Genomic DNA, 23,854 nt, shown 5'->3' with positions numbered 1-23,854 from the left:
TGACAAATTTAATGAAAAGTACTTGACATAGATTATCTCATCTAATTCTTGTAATTTTATTTTTTGGTGTTTTTGAGACAGGGTCTTGCTATGTAGTTGAGGCTGGTGCTCACTTTGTAACCTAGACTGGTCTCAAACTCACATCAGCCTCCTGAGTGCTGGAATTATAGGCATGTGCCACCATGCCCAGCTGTTGTAACTCTTTTTAAGAGGAGTAAAACAGAACAATAAATCAAAACAAAACAGTGATAATACAGTAGGAAATCTATAATGTTACTATATTGCATATTGTTATCCTCTGAATAGTTGCTCAGACTATTGCAAAGTCAAGCAATATAGTTCCTCTGAATCATGTTTATGGGTGTGTGTGTGTGCATGGCTCCCTGGGCCATGCACCAGCTGGCTCATGGGGGTGGGGGTGTGGCTTCCTTCCTGCTTCTCCTCAGTACATATGCTAGCTGGCCCTTTGTAACATTTTTGAGGTTATTACGTGCCCCCATTTTTCAGATGAGAAAACTGAGGCTCATAGTATATGGTATGATAATAAATGTTCAGTAACTGGCTCTCTGGAAGGAAACAAAACAAAATGAAAGAAAATGTCCTGATCTGTAGTGTTTATCAATCTTGGTAAATATTCACAGGCCTGTCCCATCTGATGTTCCTGAATGGAACGGGAGACAGGGCTGGGCTGACCCCAGCCAGCACAACAGACTGGGCCCATAGCCAGGCTGTGAAGGAGCCAGGATTTGACCCAAATGCGTCCCATCCTGAACCCACATGCATAACCACTTTGTCATCTGGTCAATAATTGCACGAGATCGTTGACATTCAAGAGGGACGCTGCTTAAGATCTTTGTGAAGTGTCAGCTTTACAATGCTGCATAAAACGTCCAGGTTCCTAAGCGGCACTTCTCGCCGCCTCTTGCATCTCTAATAGGAGCAGTTGATTTTCTTTGGAGGACCATTCAAAAGTACACTGTGTCTGAAATAGGTACACATTCACAGGAGGCTGCAAAAATAGCAAACAGAGAGGTCCCTTCCCAGTGCTCTCAGTGGTAGCCACTGCACAAACGCACAGTGAGGAAAGTGACATAGGTGAAATATGGCACCTATACTGCCAGGCTGTTTCTTCTGGGATGCCAGGTTTAGCAAACAAAAATACAAGACACTCAGCTAAAAAAATTATTTTTTAGCTTAACTGTGTCACATACAGTATTTGGAAAATACTTATACTAAAACAAACAAAAATAACGAGAAAAACTACCGGTTTATATCTTGAGTTCAAATTCAACTGGGCATCCTATATTTTATCTGACATCTCAAGCCCCTGCCCCATGCCAGGATTGAACCTAGGTCCTTGTATTTACCCGGCTACACCCCAGCCCCTGGTGACTGCCTTTTATCACGTATGGTCATAACCATTTTTGTGGACAAGCTGTGAAATTATCCATTGCCGTGAAGAAGGTCCTGTGTTAGCCCTTTAGAGTCACAGCCATCCTTCTCCTTGGCAACTGCTATTCTGTTCTTTCTAGAATTTGTCATTTTTTCCACTCAGCATTCACGCCTACCCAAGTCATTGCATTTGTCAATGGTCTGCCCTTCTTATCGTGTGTTGTATTCCATGAGAACAAATATTTTCACAAAGAACAATTGTTTATTTAAAATCTCATACGCTCAGGGTCTGTTTACTGAATACCCACCCAGTACGGGGCACTGAGGACCACAGCAGCTACGCTGAGTTACAGACACCAGGACTTAGGGGACCCGAGACAGGAGATGACCCTGGGGCAGGGACGGAAGAAGGGAGAGCTGAGGCCTAGCACACTGCTCTCTGGAGAAGCCAGGGAAGGAGGAGGGGCACAGGTACCCTAACAGACTGGCTATGGCTGTGAGAAAGAGAGCATCCACGAAGAGCCAGGGATTTTGGCCTGAAACTGGAACAGAGCTGCTGTGTGCTGCGATGGGCAGGATATGATGGACAGATGATACCGGACATTCCTACTGGGCACACATGTGGAGATGGTGGATGAAACATTGGAGATAAACTCAGAAGAAACGGTGAGAGGTGTGTAAGTTTGGGCATTGCAGGGTGTACATGCCACCTAAACCCACCAGGCTGGAGAAGACCAGCAAGGAACTGAGAGTAGATGGATTTCTACAGACTCAGACCTGAAGCTCACATTCAAAAATGAGACATTTGGAGCCGGAGATACAGCTCAGCGGCTCAGGGCCTGCCTGGCAAGCGCCAAGTTCCTGAGTTCGATTCCCAGCTCCACCCCAAAAAGTGAGGCAATGAGGAGGAGCCAGGGAAGCAAATGCAAAGCAATGGTCAGCGAGGACAGCAAGCATCCTGCTAGCCAGGTAAAGCTTCCAGAGCAAGCAAGCGGTCACTTTGTCAAATATGTTCTTGGGTCCAGGGCCACAAATACTGAAAATCAACCAGTGGGCTCAGCACTGAGGTTACTTTTTACCTCGATAACATAAATATTAGTGGAATGGTTGGAGGGAAAACATATTTCCAGAGGGCGTGTAAGAGAATGGGAGAGAAAGAGGAATCAGTTAATCTCTTTTTCCAAAAGGGGCTTACTTAAAGGGGAATGGAAAATGAGGCTATTGCAGGAGGAAAACTGGTGATAGGTAATTTTTCAGCGAAGGCGTAATTCCAGAAGCTGTGTGGTGTGCCAGTCCACGTGACCTGTGGAACTGTGGAATTTGGTAAGGCAAGAGAAGACGGAGAACTAGAGAAACCGTGCCCTGAAAGCCAGGCAGTCCCAGCTACAGGGAGGCTGAGGCAGGAGGACTGGCCCAGCACAGGAGTTCAAGACCAGCCTGAGCAACACAGCTAGACCTTGCCTCAGCAGGAAGGAAGAAAGGAAGAAAGAAAGTAGAAGAAAAGCAAAATGGTGCCCGTAAGTAAAAGGAGGGGCAGATCCTGTGCATGAGTGTGAGACAGACTTGGACTCCCGGAGGGCTCACCCACAGAAATGAGGACAAGTGCCCTATGAAGGCTTGTATTGTCACAGAAAAATGGGAGCCGCTATGAGCTGGAAGCCAGGGTGGGGTGGACACCGGAAGAAACCGTCCTCTAGGCGAGGGGAAGAGCAAAGGTGGCAGGCGCAGGGGAGCTCCGGGGTGCACAGAGCCCCCTTTAGGGCCGAGCTTGGGACTGGTCGACCTGGCAGCCTTCTGTCCAGCCACTTGGGTGCAGGTGCGGTGCAGGTGCGGAGCAGGTGCAGAGCCAGTCGCCGTCAGGGTTACGGTTTTGCCAGGTAAGGAAGCAAATCCAGGGGTAAGCAACGCAAAGGATGGGGTCACATCACAGGGCGTTTGCTTTGTGCTGCAGAAGAGGGTGAGGGAGACAGAGCGACAAACAGATAGGAGCGACAGTCTGTAATTCTAGTGGAGGTGAAGAATGTGTTTTTTATTTCAAATGTCTGTCAAAAGAAACACTCCATCTGCTTCCCTTTCCACACGTACACATAATTTCCATAACAGAGGATAATACAGTATTACATGTACACCTTTGAACTCAGTGGTTTTGCTGCAAGCTTTAGGCTAAAGCCTAACCAATAAATGCTTACTAACTAAATCAGGGTATAAAAGAAGACAAAATTCATAGTCACAGAAAGTACTTAAACATTTATCTTTCTGTGGTAACGAGCGCCTGTAATCCCAGCACTCTGGGCGCCTGAGACAGGAAGATAACAAAAGGGAATCCAGCCTGGGGAACACAGTGTCTCAAAATAAAAATATAAAAGAGCTGGGGCTACAGTTCAGTGAGAAGACTCTGGTTTTAATCCTCTGTGTTGTCAAAAATTTTCCACCTGTTATTTTTTTTTTGACATTTCTGTAGTTTTTGAACATATTTAATACATGGACATAAAAATAATTTTAAAAGCAGTTCCTTAGTCATCCCAGGTCTCTTTCGCAGAGTCAGTTAGGTTTTTCTTGGAACTCAATATATTTTTTTTCTTAGTTATTTTAAACATGTAAGAATGTGTGTGTTTGCACACAAATACCAGCATACCATAGCTGATGTTCCCCCACAATGTCTTTTCACTTCTTTTCACTTATTGTTATACAATATCTTGTAAATTTTTCTAGAAAGACTTAGAGGGGTGCTTCAAAAATCCTTTTGTTAGCTGGGCATGGTGCTGCATGCCTCTAATCCCAGCATCTGAAGGCTGAGGCATGAGGATTACTGCAAGTCTGAGGCCAGCCCGGGGTACATAGTGAGTTAAGGGGCAGCCTGAACCATACAGTGAGACCCTGTTTCAAAACACCAAAACTAAAATTAAAAATAAAAAAGAAAGACTTTTTTTGTTCATTTGTGGGGTTTTTGGTATTTGGACTCTAAACTCAGAACCTTGTGCATGCCAGGCAGGCACTTGTGCTATTGAGCTATGTCCCCATCTCCCTAAAAATACTTTTTAACTTAAGTAGCTTTTAAACCTCCTTCCTAGAACATAAATCAGTTGGAAATGGCAAGTAGCCTAAAATAGTGGTGGTGGATCTATGGCATGCACGCTGTATTCAAGAGAAAAGTTATTAATGGATAAGTTGTTTTTTCTAAACTAAAACCTCAGTGTTCAGGTTTAATTGCAGTGTTGGCATTTTGCAATACATAGTGGGTTTCATATTGCAGTTTGGGCCCTTGATCTCTAGAAGGTTCTCCGTCACTAGCCTGAGAGCTACTCACCTTAAGACATCCTGGGATTTGTAGTTCTCAATCAGTTGAGTACTATGTAAAAAACAGGACTTGAGCAGAAATCTTGTGTTTGGAACTAAAGTGCCCTCTAGCAACACTGTAGGAAGACAAATTGCACTTTGCAAATTCCTATTATTACTTGCAGAAGCAAACTATGTATTCACTGAAACAAACAATGTATCTACCACCAAGGAGGTGTCCAGTCTTGACATCAGAAAATGAAGGTCCTCTTATTCAATTCCTCATTGCACACATTTTAGCAAACTGGAACAGGAAATACAGACACATCAGACCTCTTTCTTAAGCACTGCTTTGGTCTTCTGAATATCAAGTCATCCTTAACAATTATATGGCATTAGGTACTCAAAACCAAGACATAGATGTTGTACATAGATGCAGTAATTTCATATAACCTGTGCTTATCCCATATAATTTAATAAATCATGTATCACAATATCAAATGAAATATAAATACTATGTAATAGTTATAAAACTATTCTTTAAGAAATGATGGAAAAGTTTGTAATTATATATGACACATTTTTCCCCAAATATTTTCCTTCTGCGGTTAGTTAAATTCAAGGGCGTGGAACCCACCATTAAATACAGAGACCCAATGATGCGTTTTCACCCTGTGACAGCTCTTCTCCCTGTCCGACAGCCTCTAGCTTCTCCGAGGACAAGCCCATCTCCACCCTGAACTTTGGACATAACAGTGATTCAGTATTTGGTCTGGGAGTCCCATGAATTTAACCCATCACTGAGTGTGTGTATTCCCGAACCACCTTGCATATCTGCTTGTTGGATGTGAGAGCAGCAGGATCTTTCTAACCTCTCCACATCTTCCCCATCACTCCCACTCCAAGGATGTAAATGACATGGACCCGTGACCCCCGGAATATTAATTATACCTCAGGTAGTGAGCCCTGCTTTGAATCCTGAGCCACCAAGAGTCCTGATTGTTGTCCATAGCTAGGCAGGTACATGGGTTTTTAAATTGCTACTCACAGTTCTTGACATCCAAATATTAGAACTGCTTCCAAGAACAGTTTGCTTTTTTCTGTCCTTTTAATTGGTAGGCTGGGTATGGTGGTGCACACCTATAGTCTCAGCACTCTGGGAAGCTGATGCAGGGGGATTCCAAGTTGAAGCCCAGACTGCATAATTTAATAATTTAGGGATGCCCTGTCTCAAAAAAATTTTTTATTTAAAGCACTGAGGTGGTAGCTCAGTGCAAAGGCCCTGAGTTCAGTCTCTAGTACCATACAAACACACAGGGTATCAAGAGCACAGGTGTCAGAATCAAGTCCCAAATTCAACCATCTACATATGTGACCTTAGATAACATTAACTTCTGTGTCTCTCAGGTGCCTGTCATATAACATTTACCAAAGCGCACAGAAAAAGGCCTAAGAAGCCTGAGTAGCAATTGTTCCAGGCCTCTGCAATCAAATTGGTAGAGTCCAGACCCCAGCTCTGCCGATTAACACAGAGGATGCGTCACTGTCTCCATGTTCCTTCAGTTCACATATAAAATGGGGACAGTAGGGGCTGGGGATTTAGCTCAGTGGCATAAGTGCCTGTCTGGCAAGAGGAGTTTGATCCCCAGTACTAAAATAAAATAAAATGGGGACAGTAAACATGTAACATTGATGGGCATTCGTGAGCATTAAACCAGACAACACGTTAAGCTCCAAGAACATTACTCGCACTTATCACAAGAGTGGCTGCAGACACAGGAGAGCACTTTGTTCTGTGCCTGGCAGACATAGAGATCTGGAAAAGATAAGCTTTTTTTTCCTCCACCCAGAGTCGCTTCCGGTGCGGGGGAGGTGGCGAGCGGCTCTCGGCTCTCCTTGCACCTCCTGTACGCCAGAGGGCGCAAGCGGCAGCGATGGGCGAAGAGGGTGGATAGGGGCGGGGATAGAGTTACGTCACGGACGAGGGCCGATGGCGCGGCGAGAGAGCCCGCTAACAGGGGCGGGGCAAACGGCAGGGCTGGCACGGGGCGGGGCGCGGCCTGATGTGGGGCGGGGCCTTGTGGGGGTTGACTGGGCCATGGCTTACGGTGAGGAGTCGGCTTAATAGGGGCGGGGCGAGGCGGAGGCGGGGCCGGTGTGGGGCGTGGCCCTGTCAAGGGGCGTGGCCGGGCAGGCCTCCTAGAGGTGGAGCCGGCGGCTCGGCGGGAGCGGGGCTGGGTGAGCGGACGCGGCGGCGACTCTGTGCAAGTAGGTGGCGGCCTGCGAGGCCTCTTGAGTTTCGGCCTCAGGTCCGGCGTGGCACTTATTCGGGCCTCAGCTTAGCCCCGGGCCGAGTGGGCCATGTCCGACCCTAGGCGAAACCGAAACCTCGCTGCTGGTGACCTGACCTCCCCGGGGCTGGCAGGGGGGAAGGGAGAGGTGAGCCGCTCCCGGGTTCCCTCAAGGGGTCATACGCGGTGCTGGCCGGGTGCATGTCAGCATTTCACAGGTGGGCGGGGACGCGGAGTGGGATTTGAGTGCTGGGGCTGAGGCTCGGATTAGGAGGCTGGGCTGGGCTGGAAACGCGGCCGGGTCGTTGTCCTTCGGCGGGGGACTGAAGCTTTCAGCAGAGGAGTTGGACCCAGGACCACGTCTGTCGGTGACTAAAGGGGCGGAAGCGGAACTCTAAGCCTTGGTGCAGTCGCTTCTGGGTGGAGATCGGGGAGTCCTGGAAGCTTGGATGAAAGTCGTGGTCCTAGACCGCCTGGAGCTTCAATGCCCGCTTTTCTAGGCGGCCATGAACGGCAGAGCCCCCAAAGAGGCAGTGCTGGCCGCGGCCCGGGAGCTCCTCAAGTTCATAAACCGGAGTCCCTCTCCTTTCCACGGTAGGTGACCAAGGCGAGAGGATGGGGGCAGGGGTGTGCCCCAGCAGTTTGCATCGCTGTGAGAGGGTCCTTTTCCCGCAGCTGTGGCTGAGTGCCGAAACCGCCTTCTCCAGGCTGGCTTCCGTGAACTCAAGGAGACGGAGAGCTGGGATATCAAACCTGAGAGCAAGGTACTAGGGATGGGTAGATCACTAGACTGGGTCTCAAAGTCCTGTGTGGCAGCTGGCTCAGCATCTCACACCCCATCGCTCTCCTCCCTCCCCAGTATTTCCTGACCAGGAACTCCTCTACCATCATTGCTTTTGCTGTGGGGGGCCAGTATGTTCCTGGCAATGGCTTCAGCCTCATCGGGGCCCACACAGATAGTCCCTGCCTCCGGGTAAGATCCCAAGGTTCTGCTGGGGTTGAGGGGAGGCATCAGGGGCAGCAGGGTACAAATAGGGAGGTTCTATCCCCTGGACCAGGGTGCTCCTGACCCCCTTCTTCCGTACTTTGACACTTTGTCTGACACTGATATTTGTTCTACAACTTGATTTGTAAAACAAATCTTGTCATCCAGTCTGACTTGCTGTCCTTACCGTCAGGTGAAGCGCCGGTCTCGCCGAAGCCAGGCGGGCTTCCATCAGGTTGGGGTGGAGACCTATGGTGGTGGGATCTGGAGCACCTGGTTTGATCGAGATCTGACCTTGGCTGGACGTGTCATTATCAAGGTGGGAACTAGAGTGAGGGACTTGGAGGCCTTGGCATTGCCTGCCAGCCGACTGAATGTCATATTCTTTCGGGGAAGAGAGGTTGGGGCAGCCAGAAGGACCGTGTGTTTAGATTGGTTGGAGGAAGAGCTTTATCCAGCTGGTACTGGCAGGCACCCTAGCTGACCTGGCCTGTGGACCCCAGTGCCCCTCCTCAGGTCGGCTGGAGCAGCGGCTGGTGCATGTGGACCGGCCTATCCTGCGCATCCCACACCTCGCCATCCATCTGCAGCGAAATGTCAATGAGAGCTTTGGGCCCAACACAGAGACGCACCTGTGAGACTGGACCGGGTTGTGGTGGAAGGGAGGGATAGGGTATGGCACCAGGTGACAGATTAGGGACCCAGTGGGACCAGTGCTTCATAATCACTCAAGTTCCACTGTTTTGATCCAGTTACTCTCCAAGGGTCTCCACAGCTCTGCTCTTTAGGGAGTGGGTGGGAAGTGGAGGGCGAGGGTGGCTCTCCAGTGGAGATGCCTGAGCCCACGGGTGCATAACCTGCTGTGCCTCCCACCTTCCTCATGGCCTGTTTTCCTCCTGTCTCCCCACAGAGTCCCCATTCTTGCCACAGCAATCCAGGAGGAGCTGGAGAAGGGGGCTCCTGAGCCAGGACCTCTCAATACAGCTGTAAGAGGGTCCCCTGTTCTGTGGAAGTTGGGGCGAGGGTACAGACAGGTCCCCTGAAAAGGAGTGAGGAGAGGCAGAGCGGACCCTCCTAGAACATCCTCTGGTCTGCAGGATGAGCGGCACCACTCGGTCCTCATGGCCCTGCTCTGTGCCCAGCTGGGTTTAAGCCCTGAAGACATCTTGGAGATGGAGCTGTGCCTGGCAGACACACAGCCTGCGGTGAGGGGTAGCTGCAGGAGCTGGGGGTGGGGACAGTATCCCAGCTGGTGTATTCCCCAAAGTACTCCACCAGTTCCTCAATGGTTCTTAGCCCTGTTACACTCCCTGACCTTGGTCCTCCAGTAGGCAAGTTCTGCGTGCATGTGTGTGTGTGTGTCTGCCCATTGTGCTCCATCCTTTGCCCACACTGGAGTTATCTACGGGGTAGAGCCTGGGAATCAGCTCCTGTTGTAGATCCCTGGTTCCTGCTATAGGTGGTCCCTGGTGACTTTGACCTACACTCTCTGCCTCCAGTTGCCACCAGTAGTAAATTTCCGAGTCTTTAAGGTCTTGAATAGGTACTAAATTTCTGCTTGGTAAAGGAGGGGGCCACGGGGCACTGGGGTCAGGCTCACTGCCCTGTCTGTTCAGGTCCTGGGTGGAGCCTATGACGAGTTCATCTTCTCCCCGAGACTGGACAATCTGCACAGCTGCTTCTGCGCCCTGCAGGTGAGAAACCGAGTACCCCAGGCGACACATACAGGAGATAGGGAGAGTTAGGGGTGTGAGGGGCCACTGGCTATACCTTTAATCTATTTGTGCTGGATGGACCACTGTGGGGGGATCCGCTACAGCCCTGGTGTCATACCTTTGGCCTCTGTCCTGCCACTGGCCCAAGGCCAGGCGCTGAGGTAATGGGAATCCAGGATGTTTTGGGTCTGTGTGTGGTGCCTGGTCCTGCCCTGGTTTTACTGCCTCACCTCAAGATAGCAACCTCTGCCCCAAGGGAAAGCCCTACTGCTGGGCCAAGCAGTATCACCCACCCCCTCCACTTCCCTCCCACCTCACCCCTGGCTTAAGTCCACCCAGTCTTCGGTGTTCCTTGGGATCTTGGGTCCTCCTCCTGCTTCCCTTTCTGAGGTCCGCCCTCTGCTCCCCAGGCAGGTCCCTTTCTCTTCTCTCTCCTTCGCCTCTCCCTCTGCCCCTTTATTCCATCTTTCCTTCCCTGCCCATCCTGAGGCTGGAGATGGACTTTGGGCTGTAATGGACCAGGGCCAGCCCTGGGTTCTGTGTCCCTTCTGCAGCCGGCTGGGATTATAGTTGCCTTTTTGCACTTCAGTCTGTTAACTGAGCCTGGTCAGTTTACATGAACTCCAAGGCCTTCTGACTGGCCACGCACTGAGGCCTCCTTCCATCTTGCCACATCATCTCCCTGCCCTTTGTGTGGGAGCAGAGCACTCAGATGATGTTTCTCTTGTCGTGGTTGGAAAGGTGCCCCCACTCCTTCTTCAAGGCAGGACCCTAAGGCAGGAGGCTGCAGAAGCTCTGCTCATTCTCCCGGATGGAACCCGGGCAAAGGAGGTGTCCCCTCAGAGTGCTAGTCGTAGCAGGAGTGGGGATGATCTGCTTGTTTCTTTCCCTGTCCAGGCCTTGATCGATTCCTGCGCAACCCCTGCATCTCTGGCCAGGGAGCCTCATGTGCGCATGATCACGCTGTACGACCATGAGGAGGTATGTGGAGCGCTCTGGGGTGGGGGCTGGAGATTCTGTGGAGTCTTCTGCAACCAACTGTGAGCCAGGGCTGCCCTTGAAAGCCCAAACACTGGGGCAGGGTAGGGGCACTCAGTGTCCCTGTCTAGCTCAGCTTACACCTGGCATCTTCTGGTGTCTTCCTGTGTCTCTGAGCGCTTCTCGGTGAGGGATGTGGGCCAGCACAGGGAACCTACCGGCAAGTGCCACTTCTACCCTGGAATAACTGGGAATTAACCTGGCTGTAGCCCACTGTCAGGTGCTCAGCGGCAACACAGGCTCCCCCTTTCCCTCCCAGTGAAGCACTGAGGAGGCTCCGGGGCGACCCGGAGATTGGGCCCCCTCTTGCCAGCCTCTCTGTTCAGGCCCAGGGCCTCTGCCATCCCCAGGTGGGCTCTGAGAGTGCCCAGGGAGCACAGTCCCTGCTGACGGAGCTGGTGCTGCGACGGATCTCGGCTTCACCTCAGTGCCTGACGGCCTTCGAGGAGGCCATCCCCAAGTCCTACATGATCAGCGCGGACATGGCCCACGCCGTGCACCCCAACTACCTGTGAGTGTCCATCTAGGCGCAGTTCCCACACAGCCAGAGGTGCAAGCGTAACTCAGGTGTGGCTCTGGCGCCCCATTCTTCCCTTCCTCTTCCTTACTGTGCCGAGAGGTCTGGTGGGGGTGTTCTGTGGACTGCTGTAAGGCCCAGCTTGGTCAGTCAAGTAATGTACCACCCAGGTGTGTGGGCCAGGCCTTATTTACAGCCTTACCTCCAGCTATGGTTAGAGGCTGCCTGGAACGCTTTTTAGGTCCTGCCACGCTGGGTAGAAGAGAGGGCTGTTATCCATTAGAGCTATTTGTCTTGGGAGGCATGGTGGGTGTTGACAGCCCTGCTCCCATGTTGCCGTCCTGACCCTTGTCACCTCATATAGGGACAAGCATGAGGAGAATCACCGGCCCTTATTCCACAAGGTGAGATGCGCTCCCCTCTTCAGGAAAGCAGAGGCAGGGCCACCCCTGGGCCCTGTCCTTCTGTCTGGGCCTACTGTCATCTCTGCCCCCGCCCTCGCCTCTCCCCAGGGTCCTGTGATCAAGGTGAACAGCAAGCAGCGCTATGCCTCGAATGCCGTCTCAGAGGCCCTGATCAGACAGGTGGCCAGCAATGTCGGGGTGCCACTGCAGGTGAGGGGGAGCGACGTGATGGAAGGAGGGTGGGGCACCTGGAGATGACTGTTGGTAGAGGAAGGTCCCAGTACATGAGAGGGGCAGGAGCTTTGCAAGTAGACAGCCGAGTTCAGCACAGGTGCACTGTGCTGGGTGCCAGCTGTGTGGCCTGTGCCAGCCTCCTGTCACTCCGAGTCACATCTACAACTTGAGGCTGGCAATGATGCCTGCTTTGCTGGCTTTTTGAGAAGAAAGGCACAGTGTGCTCCTGGCACATGGTAGGTTAGTCCTGTCTTTTTCCCCGCCAGCATCCCCATCTCCCCTCTCTCTCCCTCTCACACTCCTGCTTTCCCCCAAAGGATACTCAGGGCTGAGGAGCCCTAGACCCCAGCTACTCATTTTCCCTTTTGCCTTGAAAATCACTCCTCTAACCTTTTTTCTTAGTGTGCATGTGTGCATGCATAGACATATGCATGCCTATCTGTCTGTCTGTCTATCTAGACCACCTAGGGCAGCCAGTGACAGATGTAGCAAACAAGTTCTAGTAGTCAGGACTCAGTTTAGTATCCTGATTCCCATTCCCCATCCTCGCCCCTGCAGAGCCAGATCAGGAAGGCCTCTCGGAGGCAGTGAAAGGCAGCTGTGGGAGGGTCCAGGCACAGAGAGCTATGGAAAGGCCTGGAAGGGGACAGATACCAGTGTGGCCAGGTCGGAGGGGAGAGAGCCAGGGTGAGAGCAGGAGGCACAGGGGAGAAGTCTGCCCAGACTAAGGTGCAGGCTGTCCAGCCCATGAGAGAGCGTTTGAATTTTATTCTAAGGTAGGTTGAAGACAGTGGGGGATTTTTCTCTAATAACTAACAGCAGAAGCAGGACATACATACTTCAGAAAATATAAGTAGGAACAAGAAAGTAGAACATGAACCCCAGCCTGCAGTGTAACTCAGAGATAGAGTGCTTACCTCACACATGCAGCACCCTGAGCTCAGTCCTGCAAAAACAAAAAGCAATTCAATGAATCCCCAGAGATATATTTGCCAAACTTTTTTCTGTACATACACTTAATGCACTTTGAAAATTATATTGGATATATTTTTTCTTACCTCTTTTTGGTCATCTTCACCTTTTCAATAAACTTTTTGTTAATTTGTTTCTCATCATATACAGGTCCCTTTCAGTTTTCCCTACTTATCATCTACCCCCTCAAAGAATATTTATTTTTTAAAAAGTCTTAAAATCTACATAGTTGTTTTATTTTTTTCTTTTTTTGGTATCAGAGATCAAATTCACAGCCTCACACTTGCCAGGCAGGCACTTACGCCACTGATAAATCCCCAGCCCCAGATCTACATAGTTTTTTCATCCTGTCTCAGCCTCCTGAGTACTGAGATCACAGCATGTGCTACCATGTCTAGCTTCCCAACGTATTCTTTTTCTTTTTTTTTCCTTTTTTTTGTTTGTCTTTTTAGACTGGGTCCTGCTATGCAGTTCAGGCTGACCTTGAGCTCACTTTGTAGCCCAGGCTGGTCTTCAGCTTACAACAACCCTCCTGCGTCAGCCTCCCAAGTGTTGGGATTACAAGCGTGAGCCACCACACCTGGCTCCCAACATATTCTTTAGAATTCTTTGACTCACTGTAGTGTCTAGTTCAGGGCGAGGCATTATATCTGGCTGATACTTTCCTTAAATATTTTTTAAATTTTGCACACTTGCCCACACCTGCACATACATTCTGTTCACCCCACCAATACACTTTAAAAAAAAATATTGGCTTATTGAAGCCAAGCTGATCTCATGGAATGTGTTACTTTCTGGTTTGCCTGGTTGGTTGCTCATGGTATCACTTAGCATGTGCCTCTAAACCCTGTGTTTCCTGTAACCTGGAATCTTTACCTGAAGTCTTCATGATTTCAAATTAAGCACTTTTGGCTAGGAATCACCATGGCTGGTATTCCCTTTATGTTGGTCGCACACACAGTATGAGGTGCTCTCCCCTAAGGCACGGACCACTGGACTGAGGTGCCCTTCAGTCCTCCCATAATGGCTAGACACTCGCTGTATAAGCAGTGAGTTCCCATCAGACACCAAATGATTTTAATACTAAGGGACAATCCTTGCCTTGACTGAAAAGTACCAACCCCTCTTCTTTCATCCGTTTCAGTCTTCCATAGAGTAGAGTCCCCTCTACCCACTTCATGGGCTAGGGCTTTCTGGTTATCACAAGTGCTTAGTCTTTCCAAGGTAAGTAGGCATCCCAAACGTTACCATCACAAACGATGTCAATGTTTCTTTCCTTTTCCTTTTTTGACTGTCAGAATCACAGATTTTCTGTGATTCAGTGTAATGTGGTCTACTACAGTTAGCATGTTTAATGTTCAAATTGTCATAGCCTTGACCAGTGGGACTCCTGTGCTCTTGTGACATGACTTAAAAGTTTCCCTGCATTTTGGCACAAGAGATTGCAGGCTCATTTGTTTCCTTTTTCTCCCCAGACTTTATAGTTTGAGGAAACAGCTGTAGTGGAGATCATAGTCTAGCTCCAGGAGCGCCCATTGTTATTATGAGGTGGTAGGTGTATTTAGGATCATTTCCAGGAACATAGCTAGGAAAAAAAATACATATTTTAGCAATGATGAGTTAAAGCTGTAATTCTTACTTAAATAGTAAAGTAGCTGTTAATTTATTTAATTTCATAGTTTTTGCTTAAACTGAAGGTCTTGATATCTAGCACCATGATATGATTTTCCTGGTTTTTTTAGAAAATGCAATATGAAGAAAATAGTTTCAAAGCCAGGCGTGGTGGCTGTAATCCCAGCACTCAGGAGGCTGAGGCAGGAGGATTGCTGTGAGTTTGAAACCAGCCTGTGCTACAAAGTGAGCTTAAGGCCAGCCTGAACTGCGTAGGAACACCATCGCGAAAAAGAAAAAAAGAAAGAAAATAGTTTCAAGATGCCAACAGCAGTGTTTTTGGGCAGGGGATATATATAGCTCAGAGGCACAAATGCCTGGCAAGTGAAGTTCCTGAGTTTGATTTCCGGTGCCAAAAAAACAATAGCAGTGTTTTTCAACACAAACTGCTGAGTGCTTTTTCTTTGTGTGTATGGGGTGAGGTTGTTAAGCATGAGAATGACAAAATATGTGTTTCCAAAATCCCTCTGCCTGCTATAGAGAAAATAGATTGTATATGTGGGATAAGATGATAGTAGCTGGAACGAGGCTGATGGCAGTACAAGCAGAGAACGAAACCAAGCCAAGTTTGTGTTGGCTTTGTGATCTCACCTTGGTCCTTTCCATGTTCTCGGGGGTAGAACTGGGCTGGCTCACAGGCCACCCCGCCCTGCAGTTGTAAGAAGGCTTCCTCATGGGCGGGCCTTACATATACCATGATCTCTCCTCCTCTCTCAGGACCTCATGGTCCGGAATGACTCTCCTTGCGGCTCCACCATTGGCCCGATCCTGGCTTCTCGCCTGGGACTTCGAGTGCTGGATTTAGGCAGCCCCCAGCTGGCCATGCACTCTATCCGTGAGACAGCCTGTACCACAGGAGTGTTCCAGACTCTCACCCTCTTCAAGGTAACTCCCACCCCCTACCACACCCTACTGGAAGTCAGGGCTCTTTCTCTTCCCTAGATTGGTTGCTATGGCAACATCTCCAACCCTAAGTGGTTGGCTTAGATGATGGGGACTGGTTGACAGGGTGCTACCATAAGGAATCCTCATTCTTTTAAGGCTCAGGGGCCCCCAAGAAAATGAGGGGCCAGAGAGCAGGTGAGAGATATGAAGTCAGCATAGCTAGCAAGCATAGGTATAACTTCAGTGTTTTTCTTCTGGGGCTGTGGCAGAAGTCGTGATGGTACCTCCCTCTGGGCATTTGCCCACTGCAGATCTCATGTTGTCTCCATTCTAGGGCTTCTTTGAGCTGCTGCCCTCTCTGAGCTGTAACCTCTTAGTGGATTGAGGACCCTTGGCAAGACTTTTGTTCCATCCCTTTACACTTGAGAAGAGAGGTCTCAGTGGAGCTGAAACTGGATTATTAAAGTGGATTTTTCACTCAAAACTCTCTACTGTGCTTACTTGGAGACAAGAGGGTGGTGTTGAACCTGCCCTGAATCTCTGGAACCAGAGCAGAGGAGGAGCCTGGGGTACAGGTAGAGGAAGCCACAGCTTCTGGGGGCTGAGGGTTCTGATTTAAAAATCCTTTTAAGCATAGGCCTGGAGTAGGTGAATTACAGGTTGGACCCACCATCAAAGTCATTTCTTCTCCCAGTTCCTTCCCCCAGGATGCAACCTCAGTGCTTTCCCCATCCACAGAAGAGTCCAGGAACATAACTGGCCCTCTGAGGCCTCTGTAATTAGCATTGTACGCCTCCCTGAGCTGTCCCAAGTGTTCATGGCTGTTTCCCATCCTTCCCAGCTGCCCCTGGGAGCTACGACGAGCAGGACACAGTCTTTGCTTTATCTCCCTTGGTCTTACACTTCTCAGCATTCCCTGTTACTACTTAATTGTTTATGTATTATCAGGAAAGAAGATTATCACCGAAAGAAATTAGGCCTAAGCCTGGTTATAAACCAGTATCTTCCAATTTCTTTGAAACCTGTATAAAAATTAATATATTTATAATATAAATATAAATATGGACACATAAACTAAAAATCTTATAATGTTAGGGGCATATTTTCACATAAATAACAAATTTAGTTTAACAGTGCTAAAAAATGAACACATTTAAAGGTTTCTCAGTGTGCTAGTCACTTTTCTGTCACTGGGACAAAATATTTGATGCCCACAAACAGAAGGAAAGATTTGTTTTTGCTTGTGGTTTCAGAGGGTTCAGTCCACATACGGTGGGCTGGCTCCGAGGAAGAAGTTGCATAGTGGAGTGTGAAGGAGGGAAGCTGCTCCACTGAAGAGCAGCCAGAAAGAGAGGAAAGGAGAACGAGGAGCTGGCACAAGAGTGCCCCCTCCGGGGCTGCCCCTTCACTCCAGCCCCAACTGTGAGCAGCACTTTGCGCTGTGACCTCATCAGTGTGGCACCCTCCTAATCCAATCACTGTTCAGAAGCCTCACCTCTGAGCATATGAGCCTTTGGGAGGACCTTTTAGATCAAAATCATACCATGCAGTAAAGACAAGGCCAGCTATACTGGAAAATACGTTAAGGTGTAGCTGTTACAAGGTGAGTTGTGTGCTGACCTGAGATCACAGAGACATTGTTGAGCAGAAAAGGCGGGTTACAGAATTAAAGAGAGCATATTTGAATGTATGCAAAACCTAGGAACTCAAAAAAACATTTTTATGGATATGTGAATACGTATATGTTTGCAGATGTATCGAAAAAGCCTGAAAAGCATACATGATACTTTTTGTTTGTTTGTTTTTTGGTACCCGGGATTGAATTCATGACTGTGTGCTTGCAAGGCAGGCACTTATGCCATTGAGCTAAATCCCCAGCCCCACGTGATACTTTTAACAGTGACGAAGGTTTCCTTTTATACAAGAAAATGTGTTCATGTATGAAAAAATTTTCACCTTAAACGATATTTATTCTTTTTTTTTTTAATGTACCAGGGATCAAACTCACGCTGAATGCTTGCAAGGCAGGCGCTTATAAGCCGCTGAGCTAAATCCCCTGCATACGGTATTTATTCTTAAAATTATTACATAGTTTTTTCTTTGTAAGGTGTTGCTATGTAGTCTAGGTTGGTTTTAAACTCACTATATAGGCCAGGCTGACCTCAAACTCATGGCAGTCCTTCTTCCTCAGCCTCCTGAGTGCTGGGATTACAGGTGTGCCCCACCCCCAGCTGTACAAAGTATTTTCTAGTATAGATGTGCTGACAATTCCGAACAGCACTAAGATGAGTACTTTTTTTTGGCAATGGGAATTGAACCCAGAGGCTCACTTAACACTAGGCCAGCGCTCTTCTATTGAGCTGCATCCCCAACCATTTAAAAAATGTTTTTTAAAACTTTGAGACAGAGTCTTGCTAAATTGCCCAAGTTGGCCTCATATTTGGGATCCATTTGTCTCAGCTTTCTGAGTGGCTGGGACTAAGGCATATACCACCATCTTCATTCAACAAATACTAATTGCTGCTGGGCCATCCCTGCCCTCAGGCACCTTACAGGCTAGAATGAGAGCGGAGTTCCACAGAAATCCTGAGATGGTCACCTCAGTTCATTCAACTGCTTAGACCCTAGAGCGACCTGGAAATGCCTGCTCCCGATGCATCACTTTCCTCCTAAAACCCTTTAAAGACCTTGCTGTATCATAGTAAAGTCTGAGTGTTCCACCTGATCCACAGGACCTTCGAGATCCCTTCATTGCCACTGTTAGTCTCATTTGGAGACCTTCCCAGATATGATCCTCCCATACAACAGCAGTTCCCCCCATCTGTGGACCCCATTGGCATCTAGGTACCTCCCACCACCACCATGCCCTTGTCCCATTAATCCGGGCAAATCACTTGATTGTAATGAGCTGTAGTGTTCTCTGAGAGGGAAGAGGAGTAGGTGGGAAGCCAAGAATGATGTGGAAGACACTTGAAGAGAGAACATCAACTTTTGATGGTGAACTTCAGAACTGAGACCAAGGGGCTGGGGATTTAGCTCAGCGGCATAAGTGCCTGCGTTGTAAGCAGGCAGTCCTGGGTTCGATCCCAGCACCGATAAAAAAAAAAAAAAGGAAAAAGACAGAACTGAGACCAGCCTTCCTCCTGACAACCACTAAACAAGGATTGTTTCTGAGACCTTTTGAAAGCCTCAGAGAGGTAACAAGGTAATGAAAACTTACCTGGCTGAGGTCAGGGAGAGGACAAGAATACAGAGTTCCGCTGAGGACTTCTTGCTCTGACCCTGGTAGCCGGCCCCTCAGAAGGCTGCTAAAGTGACGGGGCTGTGATTTTATGTCTTTGGGGACTGGGGACAAAGATTGGATGGAGTTCAAAGCCTGTGGTTTGGTATCACGATGAACCATGAACCAGTATGGAAACCATGAACCAGTGAAGGAAAACTAGAAAAACAGGAGTCACCCCACATCTGCGGAGAATCCGAGGCCCCTCAACAGGTGCCAGAAACGGTGGATAGTACAGACCCTAAGTGATGCTTCCTGTACGTACAAATCAGAAACAGTAAGAGAGTAACAAGTGCACTCTAATAACAGCCGTGCAGCTCTGCTCTCAGTGTTTTGCTGTATTGTGCTCGGCACCTTCCTTTTGTGATGACGTGACTTGTCTTCATGATGCTACCAGCTTCGAGATGAGGAGAAAGGAGGTGAAAGATGTAGGCATTCAGCATGCATTAGGCTCCTATGTAGAGGTTACATGGGCACGAGTACTGAGACACTGTGTCCACCAGGTAACAGTGGCAGCCATGTGACAGGTACATACATGGCATGGCTATGTTGGACAAAGGTGTCCTGAGCAGGACAGTGCGTGCTGTCTTCAGGCTACTCAGAATGGTGTGTGATTTAAAATTTATCAATAGTTTATTTCTGGGGTTTTCCCTGTAATATTCCCTACCATAGGAGACTGCAGGTCAGAGCTGAAACTGCAGAAGAACAAAGTCTTGGGTACAAAGGGGACTGCCGTGAACTCCCTTCATCGTGCACTCTCTCTGTCTCGGCTTTGCAACACCTGGGAAGCTCAGAAAACTTCAAGCACTGAATTTGGGCTGGCGGCTGCTGGGCATGAGGTGCAGGCCCACAATCCCATCCCTCGGGGAGGCTGAGGCATGGGGGTCACATTTACTCAGTTCTTGGAAGTAGTCTCACTACATTTTTTCTCCTGTTTAATAATTTCCCCTTGTTACTTCCTCCTGCCTTCCTTTCCATTTCTCTTCATCTCTTCCGCCTCCTTTTTTCTCTTACATTTCTTTCTTTTTTTAGGTAATACTTTGGTTTTTAAGAACCAGCATTTTAAATGTTATTTGTTAGTGCTGAGTGGCAGTGATAAACCCTGGCACACCAGTGTCACCATCCCTGTACTGTCCCTGAGTGGCTGTCTTCCCTTGCAGGCCAGGGTGGGTGGTAGGGGATGCTGCTAGGGAACTATGCTCCCCGACAGTAGGATTTCTGGGGAACAGTGGGGAGCGGGCAGCAGTACTTTATATTCTGTTTGTAGCTTGCATTATGAGTGGTCTGTCTGGTTTGCTTGCTTGCTTTCTGTTTGTTTTTAAGATGGGATCTCACTATGTAGCCCAGGCTGCCCTCAAACGCAGTGACCCTCCTGCCTCAGCCTCCCAAGCACTGAGATTGTAGGGGCAACACCACACTCGGTCTGAGCAGTTTTTTGCGGTCATTAACCTGAATGACTGGGGGGCTGTCTAGAAGGATCTAGACCTGGGCAGCTGTGTCCTTACCCTGTGAGGACTGCAGGTGTAACCTGTGATAGTAAAATGATGACGGCCATGCTAGCAAACACTGCAGGTGGGCTGCTGTGCCTCTGTTTACCACCTCAGCACTCTCGGGCCCGCTTCCCAGTGCTGCTGTCTGCCCTGCTCTGCCCAAGGACTTCCTTTCGCTGCTTCTCGGTAACTTTCATGCACCAGGCAGTCAGAAGCACTGGGAAATGCAGGCTCCGTATCCCGAGCCCCCTAACCAATGCCCGTGGAGACTGGCTCCCCGGCTCCCTTCCCCGCCTGTGAGGCAGCTCGGAGGTGTGTGGGTTTGTGGCTCTCACTGGCTCCCGTGCAGAATTAAGCCCCCTGGGCCAGGGATGCAGCTTAGCAGCATGGTGTCTGCTTGGCAAGCACAAGGTTCTGAGTTCAATTCCCAGTACAAAAATCAAAAAACAAAAAAACACCCAAGAAAGAATTAAGGCCCGGGCTGGGGGTTTAGCTCAGCGGCATAAGTGCCTGCCTTACAAGTATGCAGTCATGGGTTCGATCCCTGGTACCGATAAAAAAAGGAAAAAGACAAAAAAAAAAAGAATGAAGGCCCAGAACTCAGCCAGGGAACTGTGCTGTGTTGGCTGCCTGGGCTTCTTCATCTCTTTGCCCACTTTCTACCTGTATTTACCTTCACTTCCCAAATACACTCCGTGTGCTGAGATCCTTCCTCGTCTCAGGCCTGGCACCAGGGAAAATCCACACCAAGCCAGATGTCCCAGAGAAGTGGACAAGGATGTCTGCTATTCTATCGGTGTTTATCACTGTACTGTAGGCCTTCATGAACTAAGGCAAGGCAAATAAACGGTGAAAGGGTTAGAAAGGGAAGAGCAAAACGGGTGTCCCAGCAGCACCCGGGAGGCTGAGGCAGGAGAATCGCTGTGGATTCAAGGCCAGCCTGAGCTGCATAGTGAGACTCTGCCTTGAAGAAGGAGGAGGAGGAGAAGAAGAAGAAGAGGAGGAGGAAGAAGAGGAGAAAGAAGAACTGTCTTTTGATATATTTTATGTGGAAAATCATGACGATAACATTACTCAGATTGAAAATAGTTTATCGGGGCTGGGGATTTAGCTCAGCGACATAAGCGCCTGCCCTGCAAGCAGGCAGTCATGAGTTCGATCCCCAGTACCAATAAAAAGAAAAGAAAAATTAATGTACAGAAAAGCAATTCTGCGGGGAAGGAGGAGGGAAAAGGGATGTAGAAAGAATTAGATGAGTTAAGTACAGGGACCACTCTCATGATGAGTGAAGTCATATATTGCAAACATTTGCTAATAAAAATTAAAAATGTTAAAAGCCAACCCTATTTCTATCAGCAATGAATGATGACAAAAGGGATTTTTAAAAAGGATTTGCTTCAATCAAGTACCTATAAATAAATATAAAATATATTCAAGATCTCTGCAGAAAACTAGGTCCAAATAATTTGGAAAAGTGTGGCTTAATTGTGGATGTAAAACTCATTGTAAAAATATTAATTATCCTCCAAATTTATAGAGTTCAGTCATAATAAAAATGTAATGAATTCTTTCTGTTTGTCCTCTTTTGTGGGAGTTGATTCCTCTGTGTGTGTGTGTGTGTGTGTGTGTGTGTGTGTGTGTATAGTGAAAATCATAAAGACACGAAGGAAACAACTGCTTGACTGGTTATCAAAAGTTAGTACAAAGCTATAGTTAGGAAAGTATATTTTGGGTTCAAGGATAACCTAAACAACAAGACACAATACAGATATATGAATATCTGATCCTTGATTTATGCCAAGAATGGCAATTCAGCTGGTATTTTCAGTGGACTGGCTAAGGAAATTTGCTATTCATATGGAAAAATGAAACTGGGGTGAATGCCATTTTCTATGATACACAAAAGTAATTGCAAGTGGATTTTAGACCTAAATATAAATTGTAAAACAGTAAAGCTTTTATAAAATATTGGAGAGGGCTGGGGATTTAGCTCAGTGGCTTAAGTGCTTCCCTGGTAAGCACAAAGTCATGAGTTCAATCCCAGGTACCAAAAAAAAAAAAAAAAAAAAAAAAAAGAAAAGAAAAGAAAATACTAGAGGAGCCATCTTTATAAACTTGATTAGGGCAAGATTTAAACAAGATACAAAAAAAGACACTAAGCATAGATGAAAATCTTGGGCAAGTTTGACCTCATTAAAATTAAGACATCAAGCAGGGTATGGTAGCACAGTCCTGTAAGCACAGCCATCAGGAGGCTGAGACAGGAAGATAACCCGAGCTATACTGTGAATTTGATTAACTTGAACTACATAGCAAGACCCTGTCTCAAAACTAAAACAAAAAGAAACAAACTAAAATTAAGACCATCCGGAGAATTAGAAGACAAGACACAAAGTAAAACCATATATTTGTGACATACATAGCTGACAATCTCATTCAAAGTATATAGAGTTACAGCTCAATAATAAAGGGAGACCTCTAAATAAATAATGGACAAAATAACAAATGGGCACTTTCCATGAAAATCCAAATGGTCATTCAACACATAACGTGTGCTCAGCCTCATTAGTTATCAGTGAAATACCAGGTTAATTGTGTAAAATTGACCGTGTTTGACCTTCTTGACCAAGAAATGGAAGTTTGCATGACTTAAAGCCATTTAAAGTACAAATTTAGAAAACAAGTCACCAAGAAGCAAGCCCTCCCTGCAAATTGGCACCATGCACAAGCCATTGGGAGCACAGCAAGACACCAGCCTTTTCCCGTGAGTCAGTGCCATTTGTAGACTGCGGGGAATAAAGTATACATTTAAATAATAATAAAAGTACAATATGAATGAAAGCAATAACACACCCATATGCTTCCATCATAGGAGCTAACACTTTAAAATCTGACTGGATCAAGATTTAGTGAGAGTGTGGAAAAAGAGAAACTCTCATCCAATATGAGCAGGAATCGGAGTCAGGAGGGCCCAGGGTATGGGTTTGTCACTGTGCTGCTGTCCCGGTGTCCTCCAGGTGTGCACCCTCGGTAGAGCTCTCCACGTGCACCAGGAGCTGTGAACAGGATGGACACATTACACAGGGCAGATACACAATTTTTGTGGAATCTGGAACACGCGATTTGGGGCCCACTTTGGAAGGATGTACAATTACAAACACAAAATTTAGTATGAGAGCAAATATCTAACTAGAATGAGAACAATTGCATTTAAAGAAGCCATGCCAATTCTTCACAAACCCTTCTAAAAAACAAAAAGGGAAAAAATACTTCCCAACTTATCCTATGAGACCAATACTACCCTGATGCCAAAATAAGACCAAGATGGTGGAAAAAGGGGGAAGAAATCTGTGCCTCATGTGCTGAGATTCTCAGCAAGACAGCAAACCGAGTCCAGTAATGAGTGGGCAGGACAGACAGCACATGCTGACCAGCAGGATTTATCCCGGCAAAGCAAGCTTGGCTCGGCACACTCATGTCTCCGAGTTAAACCCCGCCAGCTCAGAACAGGAAAAACCCCTCTTCAAGTTCTCAACACGAAGTCTTCTAGCAAAGCAAACAAAAGAAAAAACCACACCTCGCTTGCCAAGTTTCTCAATAAGAGAACTTGCCAGAGGAACAGAAAGTCACAGATGCACAAAAAACAGCCGTATTTACTGGACGCACACCACCAATCCCAAAGAAATCCCACAGAGATGTCCTGC

The 23,854-nt window shown here is 47.8% G+C and overlaps 1 protein-coding gene across 2 annotated transcripts; it reads left to right on the top strand.

Moving 5' to 3' along the window:
• The first annotated feature begins 6,827 nt into the window (after positions 1-6,827).
• On the top strand, positions 6,828-15,864 carry Dnpep (aspartyl aminopeptidase). Of its 2 annotated transcripts, none has more exons than XM_005001038.4 (15): positions 6,828-6,936; positions 7,460-7,553; positions 7,635-7,723; positions 7,819-7,932; positions 8,138-8,263; positions 8,448-8,578; positions 8,855-8,930; positions 9,042-9,149; positions 9,561-9,638; positions 10,557-10,640; positions 11,048-11,208; positions 11,579-11,618; positions 11,727-11,828; positions 15,213-15,380; positions 15,715-15,864. In XM_005001038.4, exons 2-15 carry the CDS (start codon positions 7,466-7,468, stop codon positions 15,763-15,765), a joined length of 1,416 nt encoding a protein of 471 aa, XP_005001095.1. In that variant the 5' UTR covers positions 6,828-6,936; positions 7,460-7,465; the 3' UTR covers positions 15,766-15,864. The 2 variants fall into 2 exon arrangements, with proteins under 2 accessions (XP_005001095.1, XP_003464074.1); XM_003464026.5 differs by having other exon boundaries at positions 6,896-7,107.
• Positions 15,865-23,854: the final 7,990 nt, after the last annotated feature.

This window comes from Cavia porcellus, unplaced genomic scaffold (genome assembly GCF_034190915.1).
Source record: "Cavia porcellus strain 051 isolate PalLab524CR breed Dunkin Hartley unplaced genomic scaffold, mCavPor4.1 scaffold_1, whole genome shotgun sequence".
Taxonomy (NCBI): domain Eukaryota; kingdom Metazoa; phylum Chordata; class Mammalia; order Rodentia; family Caviidae; genus Cavia; species Cavia porcellus.
Note: the sequence above shows the minus strand (reverse complement) of the source record. Positions and strands in the feature narration are given on the sequence as shown.

Excerpts from the sequence above, each read along its gene's own strand:
- Dnpep (XM_003464026.5), top strand. The coding sequence starts at position 7,030 with ATGTCCGACCCTAGGCGAAACCGAAACCTCGCTGCTGGTGACCTGACC. Across the intron at positions 8,264-8,447 it reads CTGGACGTGTCATTATCAAG|TGCCCCTCCTCAGGTCGGCT; the intron begins GTGGGAACTAGA and ends TGTGGACCCCAG. Across the intron at positions 11,209-11,578 it reads GCCGTGCACCCCAACTACCT|GGACAAGCATGAGGAGAATC; the intron begins GTGAGTGTCCAT and ends CACCTCATATAG.